Source organism: Crocodylus siamensis, chromosome 1 (genome assembly GCF_052110815.1).
Source record: "Crocodylus siamensis isolate JL-2025a chromosome 1, ASM5211081v1, whole genome shotgun sequence".
Lineage (NCBI taxonomy): Eukaryota > Metazoa > Chordata > Crocodylia > Crocodylidae > Crocodylus > Crocodylus siamensis.
The window spans coordinates 383,274,168-383,286,796 of NC_143395.1; the positions used below are offsets into that span (position 1 = coordinate 383,274,168).

The 12,629-nt window shown below is 41.1% G+C and overlaps 1 protein-coding gene across 2 annotated transcripts in view; it reads left to right on the forward strand.

Moving 5' to 3' along the window:
• The window catches only part of MIPEP (mitochondrial intermediate peptidase), a 106,902-nt gene that overhangs the window by 54,634 nt on the left and 39,639 nt on the right, over positions 1 to 12,629 (forward strand). For both annotated transcript variants that reach the window (XR_016439299.1, XM_090028779.1), the window contains exon 14: positions 3,582 to 3,691. Coding sequence is in view for 1 of the 2 variants with exons in the window: in XM_090028779.1 (XP_089884905.1) it covers positions 3,582 to 3,691 (110 nt within the window). In the remaining variant the exon portion in view is untranslated. The remainder of the gene's footprint in view (positions 1 to 3,581; positions 3,692 to 12,629) is intronic.

Here is a 12,629-nt window from a genome sequence, read left to right on the forward strand (position 1 = left end):
GGAACAGCACACTTTAGAAAGAACATGCTTATTTTTCCTTCAGCTTGCTCTTTTCAAACCGTGGCAGTCAGCTTTAGCATATTTGATGGCAGCTGCCAGGCTGGCCTGACGGTTCTCTTACAGCTATGGCTAGTGGGTTAAAGCCATGGTATGGTTAAAGCTACATGATACCATTTATTTTTAATATCTGCAAACAGTTTAAAATGTACTTTTACACACGAACTTGGTGGGAAGTGAGAGTTGTTGGGGCAGAATGACTGTTTAGCACCATGAAAAGTGGAAAAAAATGGAATTGTAAGCACCATGTCTTAAAGATATGCTTTATCTCATGGACTTTTATTATGCTATTGGGATTAGTTAAAGGGGGATGCTTGTTAAGAGGAATATGTCACCGTCACATTTTGCAAGCAGGCATATTTTGCACTCAAAAGCAAGCATACTCATGCTTGCACTTTGACATTAAAAAGAACTGCCTTCAACAGTATATTGCAGCTGGCTTTGCTAATGTAAATTACATTGTATATAGAAGTTTCTACCCAATAGATTTGAATACTTATTGAGCCAGCTGCCCTCCTCCTACTCTATTCTGTCTGTTTTGATCTCCAGGGATACTAGATGTGTCCATCTCCAGATCAGCTGTTTTAGGGGCCTCCTGTTGTTGCCAGTGTCTCATGTATATGGGCACGTTCAAATACTCCAGCTGGAGCAAGAAATTGATGACAGAAACATCAGTTTATTTGAGACAGAGACATACTGTAAGCCCTTGCGTACCGCTCCTAAATACACTCTAGAATTGTCCTAGCTGGCAGCAATCTTTCATGGAAAGACTCCTTAGGGAGTCTCTACTCTTTGCATTGCTTGAGCCATTGTCAGAAGACCAGCAGAAGGAGGACTTTTGTTCCTGTCTGTAACATACAGTTTATGTTGATGGCAGGCTATAGGCACACCAAGTGGTCCAACCTAAAGATATATGATGATGGCTCTGATGCTTCAAGAAAATAATAGAAAAGAGAGGGACTCATCTTCCTGTGGGTGGAAAAGAAGATTGGCAAGCTGTTGAATAAAACCAAGATTTGTAGATAGGACAAACTGAATATTTGAATATTTGAGACTTAAGTTGTTGTTATCAACATCTTTAAATTTTCAGGTACCCTTTCTTACTTTCTCTCTCCAGGAGCTTGAGGAGCCTGACCCTGCACAGGATTGGACCCTCAAGCCCTGGGAGTGCCTGCCTGGCTTTCCCTTCTTACAGAGATGCACCCCCGAGATCTCTGGGACATGTCACTGTAAGCAGGGAAACTCAAGGTTTTCTTGTTTACTGAGGCACACCCCAGAGACACCAGTGTGCACAGGATCAGGACCCTCAAGCCCAGGAAGAACACATCACCTGATGTCCTGCAGCATCAATGGGCAGAACAACAGGCAATGTGCTTTTTAGCCAGTGAAGCAGATGAGCCGTGCTGGGACACACTGACACAGTTGATCTGCTTTATTTGGTGACGTCTATTTCTACTCTTAATGTATTAGTCAGTCACAGAACAACTGAGCCAATAATATATAGTAGATGTGAGCAAGGCAATGCAGTGTCTAGGATGTATCCAACAAGACATTTTCAATTGATAGGGAAATACTTGATGGAGGTTGTTCCCAGCAGTCGCTTTTCAGCTCTTGAACTCCCTCCTCATGGATGCCTGCCAGAGCCCTTCCATATGCACTGCAAGACCTTCTTAGTTGGGCAGAGGTTAACCACCAAAGCTGGGCTGGGATATTGTTCAGGAGGTTTCTGTTTTATGTTAGGTTCAAGACATGGGAGGTGAGGTGATAGTGCCTCTCTACTCGGCACTGGTTAGGCATCATCTAGAGTACTATGTCAAGTTCTGGGCTGCACATTTTAAAAAGGACATGGAGGGTCCAGAGTCAGGCAACAAAGATGATAAAGCATACAAGGAAAGGCTAAAGGTTCTTGACATGTTCAGCTTGTAGAAAAGGCACTTAAGAACACAGTCTTCAAACACCTAAAGGGCTGCCATAAAAAAGAAGGAAAGCATCTTTTTTCTGTTGCTACAGAGTAGGACACAGACCAATGGCTTGAAGTTGCAGCAAAGTAAGATTAGATTAGATATCAGGAAAAACTTCTTCACTGTTAGAACAAAATGGCAGTGGAATAGAGTGCCTGGGAAAGCTGTGGACTCTCCATCACTGGAGGTATTTAAGAAAAGCTTGGACAGCTACTTGTCGGGGATGATATAGACATAGCTATTTCTCTATTATGGTTACCTCATGTGGCTGGGAGGGAATACTGCTCCCCCCCTTTTCTGCTATATGTGTCAGGGGTTTTTGTGGGTTATTTTTTAAGCATTCCCCAGAGGCATTGGGGGCTTGGTTGCAGCCAAGGCTGGGGATTTTGGCTGGGCTGTGCCAGCGCTTCTGCCAGGACTTAAACCTGGAGGTTCCTGGCTAGAGGGTTTTGTGTCCCTCTTGAGGGTCAGATCAATTGCTATATTTGGGGTCAGGAAGGAATTTTACCCCATGGGATCCCTTCCTCTGTAGTGGGAGATGCTATCCTCTACCCAGGACCTCTTGGGTGTACACTGACAACGTTTTATAGAAGCAGGACGTTGGCTGCTGTGGTTCCCCTGCTTTACCTATGGCACGTTAGGGTATTATATCGTGTGCTGTGTCAGGGTTGATGGTAGTTTTACAAAGAGTTTAGATTATGGATTTGCTGGGATGTTTTGGATAGGGATGATCCTGCCTCAGGCAAGGGGTTGGACCAGAGGACCTCTGGAGTTCCCTTCCAGCCCTACTTCCCTATGACTATATGAAATACATGCCATTTTGAGACTTCTTTTGGAATACTTTGTGATCCCAACCATCTCTGTGTTCCAAAATATAACTTATGTGTGATATGCCTAACTCCCATTTATATTAACAACTAAAAGTACAGCTTTGTTTCAGCAGTCTTTTCTAGTGACTCCGTGAGTAATAAGCAGTATTGAAAAAAGAGAAAGCATGAAAACATAATGATGTAATTCTAAAATTATTACTTATCACACATATTCAGGACCTGCACTGAAATTCAGAAGGGCTTTTCTACATTGATTGATCTTGTATTGTAGGAGCCTAATATCTATGCTTTTATATGTAAGCTCAGCAAACAGATGGAAGATAAGAATTATAACTGAATGGGATTAATGTAGTGTTATTTACAGTACAGTTTTGATTTAGGCTTAGGACAATTAAAAAAGAAGAAAAAAACTAACAGTGTTTCATGTGGGGCCAATTTGGCTGCAGCCGAATTTCCTTTAGAAAGGGTGTGACCCACAGCTTTATAAAGCACCTCATCCAGCTGTTCAAATATTATGTTTTACTTTGTGATTTCATAGTAAAAAGGCAGGATTGTAATGATTTTTTTCCCAGTATGTATTATAACATTATAGAAATAAAATACTGACTCCATAAAGCAGAGAATAGTACAGCAAATTGAATGCTAACAACTCTTGGAAACATAACTACTTGTGTTAATGGAACTGGCTCTATACTAATGTTCTTGTTTTTCTTTTATTTTCCCCTCCCTAAAGGGACCAGATGTTCTACTGATTTTGCAGAAGTTCCCTCTATTCTAATGGAGTATTTTGCAAATGACTATCGTGTGGTTAACCAATTTGCAAGACATTATAAAACTGGCCAGGTAAACAGAATGAAGATGCTGACTCTTTAAAAATTATAAGCATATTTAGTAAAAGCCTAAAATAACTTTTTCTGTTGACATTACCAAGGAAATATTAACTTACCAATAAATTATGGTTATAAATAATCCTTATCTGCTAACTTATATGCTGATTATTTAGAAAATAACTGTTTACTTTCTGCACAATGAATAATATATAGTATTTAGAAGGAAATTGAATCTTTGTATCTGGATATGTGTTGATAGTTTTTAAACTTTAAACCAAAATCATTTTGTGAAGTTATGTAAAATGTCATACAGCAAAGAAAAAGCTTTTGTATGAGCTAAGTTATGTAAAATACTGTATTTTAATTTCTGTATTAACAAAGCCAGAAATTCAGTATCTCTGTTGTCTTTGGATAGATGCAATACAGTGGTGAATGTATACTACCATATTTACTTGAACTTAAGAAAACTTTGAATTTCAGATACCACCCCCACCCTCCAGTAATTAGATTCTATCTATGGAAAGTTTATAAATTTGTTATAATTTTCCAGGTATAGAATCTCCATTATTGGAGGGTTGTCTTAAATTAATCTCTCCCCCTCCTTACTGCTAAAGCATCAGGTGTCTGGGGCTCCTTTGCTCTCTGCCCCCCCTTCCCTCTGCAGCCTTCCACCATCTGCTGCCCCACTCCTAGCTCTCCACAGTCTGCCCCTTCCCTCCCCCGCGCTCCCTACAGTCTGCCTCTCCCCACCCTCCTTATTGCTAGGTGCTACTTTTGCTGTGTTCCCTGCTGGGCACAGAGCACAGCACATGGAAGCACAGTCCTTGCTTGGCCATGAAGCAACAGCGATGCTTCTAATTGGCCAGGCAGGGGACGGAGTTTCCTTGGATTTTGTGCCAAGGAAGGAATCCAGCTGGAGCCGGTACTGAGCTGCACCTGACAGTAATGGGGGGAAAGGGACGGGGAACAGAAACTGCAGAGGGCAAATGGTGCAAGGAACAGGAGGCTTCTGTGGCTCTGACTTTGGCTCTGAGCATGCCTGCACCCTCACCCCCTAGCTTGTATGCAGATCTAAGATGAGAGGGGCCTCCCTCCCATGCTAGTTGGTGGAAAAAACACCTCATTTTAGATGTGAGTAAATAGGTAGTCACAAGCGTGGAAGTTGAGTGGAAATGGCCTATAGTAGTGGTGCCCAAATGTTCCAGGCCATAGACTGGATGATTAGTGAGGAGTTCGTCTGATGCATAGGGTCACTCCATGGACCTGATCCAGTGTGGGGACATTGTGCAGGTACCATTTGGTGCATGGGCCCAGCCCTGCATGCCAGTTCAGACCACTGGCCTCCCTCTGTGTACGAGATCAGACCTGCCCCTGCATATGGTGGATTGGACTGCCACCCTGGCCTCCTTGTGCGAGTCCAATACAATGCTTAGAAATTTGGCAGCATTAATAGCACTGGTCCCTGCTGCCAAATTTCCAGACCTGTGTGAAGCCCTGGGAGTCAGACAGCACAGCTGTGTGGGCCGGAGGTATAGCACTACTGGCCCAAGCAATTAGATGCTTCTACTTCTAGGGCAGGATTGTTCCCTGAAAGGTCTGGTAGTACTTTGGCTAGCTTTATACATCTCAATTGAGATTGTACAAGGTTACTTAAAAAATTAAAACCTAAGTGCTGTCTGTCTTTGTTACATCACAATAATCCTAGTTACACTGCCTTGTACCACCCAGTCCAGTTCCATTCCCCCTTTTATGTTTACATTTTTCATACTTCCTGTTAATTCAGATTTTCAGAAGAGGACTCCATTTTAATAGTATTCTGACAGGCACAAAGTTTAGTTTTAGACATCTGTCTGCAGTCATAAATGGTCAGTCATCTAACTACTAGTCCAGGCCTTGGCACTGTAAGGTCTGGGGGCTGGATGCAGTTCACGGAGCCCCTGGATCTGGCCCATGGAGCTGGGGGGTCTCTGGTAGCAAGAGGCTTCACTTGTGCTAACCCAGGCCAACAAGGATCTGGGCTGTTTCCAGGGGGTATGGTGCTGTGCCTGTGCCACAGCTGAGGGCCAGAGGGAAACAGTGGCAGGGAAAAACCATGGTGCCCAGGTCAGAACTGATGCAAAAGTATGCCTGCAACAGTTGAGACCCTGCACTTTTACCACTATAAATGAATGGAAACTGGTCTATACCTATAACAAAACAGAAGTTTGGTGCACACAGACTGGTTTAAAAATGGTGGGACCTGGACTAAGATTTGTCCCCCTTGTTCCCCTTGCCAAAGGGCAAATGTATGTTCTGTTCGCTGCCCATCTAAACTGCGCCACTTACAGAAAACCATGCAACTTGGATCGATTTCACCTCAGGCTTTTTGAATGTCTGCACCTAGCCAATGTGGTCAGCTTCTACTTCTCATTCAACAACTTCATACTTTCTCCTACTTTTCCCTATACTTGAGGAGAAAAATCCAGCTGTAAAATGCCTTCACTTCTCCTGTGATGTCAGATGAACTGTGTTTTACAGGTAATGGATAAACAGATGAGATGAAACTACCCGTTTGTATTTAGCATCCTTACTTTGCTGTTTTGCTTCGGATCCTCTTATCAGTTTTTTCTTGTCCTGTCCTTTGACCTTCCTTGATTGTGATTTCCCTGGGCTCCTTGATTGTGATTTCCCTGGGCCAGGGAACCTACTTTTGCAGGGGGTGGAGGGGGTTAACTTGTCTGTAGTGCTTAATACAGCAGAGCCCTGATCCTTGGTTGAGGTTTGTAGGAGTTGCTCTAACATAAATAATAATACCACAACAGGCCTATATCCATTTTTAAAATTTTATTTTTACCTTAGTCCCTTAGTCTTTGGCCATTGCTCTGGAAGTTCACTTCATTTTTCCTGAAACTTAAGTTCCTTTTTACTGGGGCCATAGTATATGGAGCAAACTGTTCATTCAAGGAATACTATACATTGTAGAGATTAACTTTGCATTTACTTTCAGAGAATATACAGATGGTTATAGCTAGATTCATGATTTCAGTAGTTTGTCCTTTTTATTGTAGATGAGCTTGTTTCCCTAAATTTAAAAAAAAATTGTGTACCCCACAGGATATTACCAAAAGAAAATCAGACTTTCTGTTGAAAGCTGTAGAAATAATACTATAGATGATTGTTTTTATATTTATTAAGCAAAACTATTGTTGGCCAATTTGAAATACAGTGAATAAATTTGAATAGTGTATCTCTACTTAGTTAAAATAATTAACACCCGTAAGTTGGTACATATCCTGGGTACCAGACAAAACATGTGCTTTGCCCTTCAAAGTCTATGGAATTTGGAAAACTTTCTCATTGCAAGAGACATTTGGAAATTGGCCAGATCAAGCCTAAAAATAAATATAGCTTGTGAAAGGGCATTATCATCTTTATACTAAGCTTGATGTAAGGATTCATAAGGGCTTTTTGAGTCAGGCTTTACAGTTTTACAAAGAAAAATGGTAGCACAAGAAGCTTACCTGTTAAACGTGTTTCTTTCTTATTATCAGCCTTATAATAATAATAATTCCAAAAGTTGAGGATATGTTGTCAACCCTGGGAAATAACCCCAATGGTAGGCTTCCTCATTCAGTTGAAAACAAATGTGTTGAATTTACTCTTGTCTTGTTTTGGCTTAGAGATTATGAGTAAGGAAGAAAGAAAGAAAAAAAGCACAGTCCAAACAGTACAAACACTTACGTTGTGAATAAATATTTATAATTGAAAATACAGTTTTTCATTATATACCCAGACATTTCACATTATGGCATACACACAGTTTCATTTCTCATCAGTCTTGGATTCCTGTTTTTAAAATTAACTCCAAATATTTTTGTTTTAACATAAAACAACTCTGTCGGCTCTTCACAGTGAGCAATGAAAAGAAAGTGCTGGCTGGGACAGAATAACTTTTGTTGACTGGTTCACTGTTTAGGCATGGCATGAGAACATAGCTTTTATTTGTTAAGCCATTTTAAAAATGCAAAAGAGTAACAGTATGCCACCAATCTTATTTCATACGTTTAGCCAGAATCCAGAGTACTCAGGAATTGCAGTGGGTTTTTTGGGGGTGCCTTTTTTTTTTATCCACAGTGATTTGCAGTTTTTTCCACAGGGCAGTATTACACCGTATGAAAATCTATCTGCAATGAATATTCAGTACTTGTGTTTCAGTGGTATGAAAGTAGGAAGAAACATTTTTTCTGTTTGCTTCTGCTGTAACTTTGCAGTGATAGAAAAATAGTTTGAATGGTATCTGTTACAATAGGCTTTATCACCCTGGTTGGCACTCTGTTCTAACTCACTTCAATTGCACATCAATGCTTATACTACCCAAAGTTGCCTAGTGTACCAAGCAGCGTTCTGTATTTTACCAAGGGGCATTATTTGCTTTCCTAAAAAGCTGTCAGTCCTTGCACACCTAATAAAATTCCTGTTGAAACCAGCAGAAGAGGGGCTCAAAACAGGAGAATTCATCATTTTCCAGACTTAAACCTCTGTAGCATATTTGTTGAAATAGTGATGGAAAAATATGATTTTAGTATTCTCTTGAAAATGTAATTGAATGTTGTTTTCAAGCATTGTGAAGCTAATTGGATTGAATAGCACATTGAGCTAGGGAAAAACATCTGAAAGCAATTTACCCAACATTTATTGTTTTTTATCTTTAAAATGCCTTAAATCTAAACCATGCTTTGTTTTAACGCACAAGCTAAGAACCATCATGTCTCTTGGCACTTTCTTTTATATTCCTTCCTTGTTTATTAGTGATGGAATCTGGCACAGAATTTGTGTGTGCCAGGAAGCAACTGAGTGAACTTTAATATAAAAATTCAGTTTTGAGGACAAACAAGAATGGATTGGGCTCTAAGATTAAGGATAGGGCCAGGAGCTGCAGTATGGCTTTTGAGATTTTAAACTGCTGCTTTTTTATTGTGTGTTACTTTTAAAATTTAGGATATAAGTTGCAATCAGAAATTTAGATCAGTGGTTCTCAACCCTTTTAGATTCATTGCACCCATCAGTAGATTTGAGGCACCCCTCAATAAACCCAAGCACCTCTCAGAAAATGCCAGCTTTTAGTCTTTTCTCTCTTTTTTGACTACAGAAAAATAATAGAGCAATTCTTCTGTCATAAAGAGCTCAGAAAGACCACAACAGGCCAGAATGTTTTATAACAGTATGTATCCCTAATTGAAAACTTCAGATTTGTCTTGTGAATCATGGTTGTGCCCCTAACAGGTCTAAAACTGCCTGGCACCTTGCAGGCACCCTTGAAATGATCTCAAAGTACCCCAGAATGTCATGGCACCCTGGTTGAGATTGGCTGATTTGGATAAATCTGCTTTTCCTTACAGTATTCAGTCTAAAGTGCTTTAGAAGGTTGGTGGAAAAGACTTCTGTGGCTGTGATTTACTTATGAATGTTACAAAATAGAGAAGAAAAATGGTTATTGCTATTTGTTATTACAGCAGTAACAATTGCTATATTTAAGACTACAAAATAGTTTCTCTAAAAAACCCAAACATGTTGGCTTTTTTGCACACTTAATTCACAGAAAATTAATTATTGGATCTTACATTTCCTATGCTTGGCCTGTGTCTGAGGTGGATTCTTTGTGGAAAATTTGAACAAATTTCTCTCTAATAATTTTGAATGACTGGAACATGAAGGCAAAATCCATTCTGCCCATCGTAAGAATTATTCAAAACGCACTCTTTAGCAGTTTTTCAGCCATTTTTTAAAAGTGTAATGTCTGTCATGGAGACCAGAATTCAATTCTGTTTTACCCACATGAGGGGGTGCAGGCTTGTGTCTACACCACAGAGCCTTTGTTGCTGCTGGGGGCTCTTCTACAACATAATTATAGTTAGCAGAGATACTGATAGAGTGAGGTTTTTCTGCAGAGAAGAGGCCATGCTGACTTTCCTGTATGGCGTTATGATAAGCTGATGAAATCATCCTTCTGCTGGCAGAGCTGCATCTCTGCAGCAGAGATTTTGCCATCTTACCTGTGTTGGCTGGATGGTCCATTTCTCCATGCATGTAGGTAATATAGCTGTGGCAACAAAACTTTTTGTAATGTAGGTCTGGTCTCTGAATATGGCAACTAAACTTGCTGCTAAGTCGGTTTTCAAAGGATAAGGTCCTGACCCACAGTCCTGTTCAAGAAATAATTTGTTTTGATTTATAACACAAATGAGCTGTTGAAAATAGCTTACTGAGCACACACATAGTAGAACCTTAATTCTATAGGCATGCTTTTAAAAATGCAGATGTATTATGCACGTTTATGTGGCTAGATAAGGATCTGATCCAAAACATACTGAATTCAGTAGAAAATAATTCTTATATTGCTTTGGGGTTTGGATTAGTTTCTGAGTCAATGCTGACTGATACAAAAGCTAGCAAATGCTAATTTAAAATTCCAGTTAAAAATACTAGTGCAGAGAAAGTAACAAAATTGTTTAAGTGTGCAATTTTGCATTCTTGATTTTCTTATCAAGTAGGTACTAATGTGGTAGTCGTGGTAAATGTCTGTTGTAATATCTTCTATAAACTACATTATTATCAACTATATGTCTTTTTGCTATGGGAGAAGTTTGTTGTCTCAAGTAATATTTTTTTTTAATTTTAGGTTTCCAAAATAAGAAAGATTAAATTAGAAAGATGGGATATATTCATTTGTGTAAAGAAATAAGCTCATGTAATAACATGTATTAGCATGTCCCTGTTGCTGTATGACATCAAACAGTTAAATATGCTTACAGTTTGGGAGCCCAGAGAATTTAGCTTTCTTAGCCACCATGGCAGATATACTGTAACATTCATGCCAAGGTCTTAAAGTTTACTGAACATAAAATACAGGAAAAGAAGAAACCAAAGTAAAGTATATAACATTTAAAGTAAAAAATTGAATGGTTATTCAATCTTAGCCAAAGCTGTTCTTATTTCCAGAGGGGGGATATCAATTAAAGGACTTCTTTTTGGGATAAGAAAAATAATAGTTCTGTTGCTGAATCTTTAACTCAGCTGTTTGTCACTGGAGCTGTTACTAACACAGACTTGTAGGAGAGAACAGAATAGAAAATGTGGGAAATAATGTTTTCTGTTGATTTAAAAAATTAGTCTCGTAACGTGCTGAGGCCTGGGCCTCTCCTAGTATTTCTTTTTTTTCGTACACAAAGATGGGGACTGGGATAAAGCAAAATTATTTTAGCTATCCGAGGGAGATCGTAAGGAGTCCAAGTTTTTGCTTCCCAAAGTCTTTACTGTTAGAGTCCCAAAAGATGCTACAGAGGCAAATAGGTCATGTCCTTGTTATTCTGTTAATAAAGCCTAATTTGCTCATGCACAAAATCAAACCCTTTGTTTTTTGCCTTGAAATGCTGTTTGTTATGATTTTTGTTTTCAGCAAAATCCATGAGCCGGTACTAGTCCCCTTTGATTGATGTCTTTCTGTGCTTTTTTTCTTCAACAGGCATTGTCATAAGAGCTGGTGACTTCCTTTTAGCTTTCATTCACTTGACAGATTGTCTCTGCTCCTGTAGCACTAATAAGACCATAAAAGTAAATACTGTATTTTCTGAATTCTAAGATAAAATGCTCCTCACCCATTTAACATGGGAGGAGCACCTAATCTTAGAATTGAGTACAAGGATGTTGGGAGTGGGGAGCACAGGTGGCTGCTGTGGCTTGGACTCCAGCCCCTACCTGCCATCCACGCAGCCTCTGCTTCGCCATGGACTTCTCTTTTCACTCCCCTTCCCCCTGCCTTCCCCTTGCTCTGTGCACATTGCAGCCTGGGGCCATTGCTGTGGCTTGCAACCCGCATGGCTGCTGCAGGGGCTGGGTTGGGGCCATGCTCAGTGCTCCAGGCTACAACAGGGATGGAGCCTGCCAACCTGCTCACTTTGAGCAAGAGTAAGGTAGGGGAGGGTAGGAGGGAAGGAGGAGCTCAGAGGTTAGGGAGGAGAGAGCGGGGAGCAGAGTCTATAGGGGAGGAGGAAGGGGGGAACAGAAACAAGGGGGAAGGGGAAGCAGAGGCTGGGGAGGGGAGGAGGAAGGAGGGAGCAGAAGCTGGGGGAGAAGGACAGGAAAGGGAGTAGAGGCAGAGGGCAAAGGGGGCCTGAGGCTTTATGGGGGAAGGGGGCAGGCAGGTGGCAGGGGGGTAGGCATACACAAGGGGCAAGCTGCTTGACCTCCCTATACCACCTGCCCCCCAACCCTCCCTCTCACACACGCTGCCTGCCTCCTTGCAGCATTGGGGAGAAATTAAAGAATTAAAAATGACTTTCCAATAATAATATTCTATGTGTGGGAAATTATAATACACTTATACATTTTTATGTACAGGATGTAATGATTTGTGGGGTCATCTTAAATTCAGAATAATCTTAGATTTGAGTAAATATTTTAAGTAGCTAGCTGGAAAAGTGAACTGGGACAAGGATCTTTTGGAAAGGCTACTGCTACTAGTGGACTCCCATGGGCCTCCAAGGCTCACACCATGTACTTCCCCCCACTCCACTGCATGTGCTTCCTAACCCTGCAGCACATAGGTGGGCCTTCCACCATTCCACCGCACTACATGTAATGGTGGGCACTCCCACCCCTACTACCGTGCAGAGCAGCATGCTGCCTCACCTACAGCTCCCTGGGGACTGCCCTGTGGCGTAGTGCTGCCCAGCATCTCCAGGCTGCTCTATCACTGCAGATTGCACCATGCCAGGCTGCCAGCCCTGCTGCTGGGTCAGGCTGCAGCTGGGGTGATGGGGCTGTGGCAGCCAAGTAGGAGCCTGGGGGCCGTACATTAGTCACTTGTGGGGCCAAGTTGGTTAGGCCTGCACTAGCATATTGTCTTATGAGAGAGAGCTGTGAGAAGTGGCCACCTATGAGCTGTGGATTAGACAATCTATCAACAGGTTCTG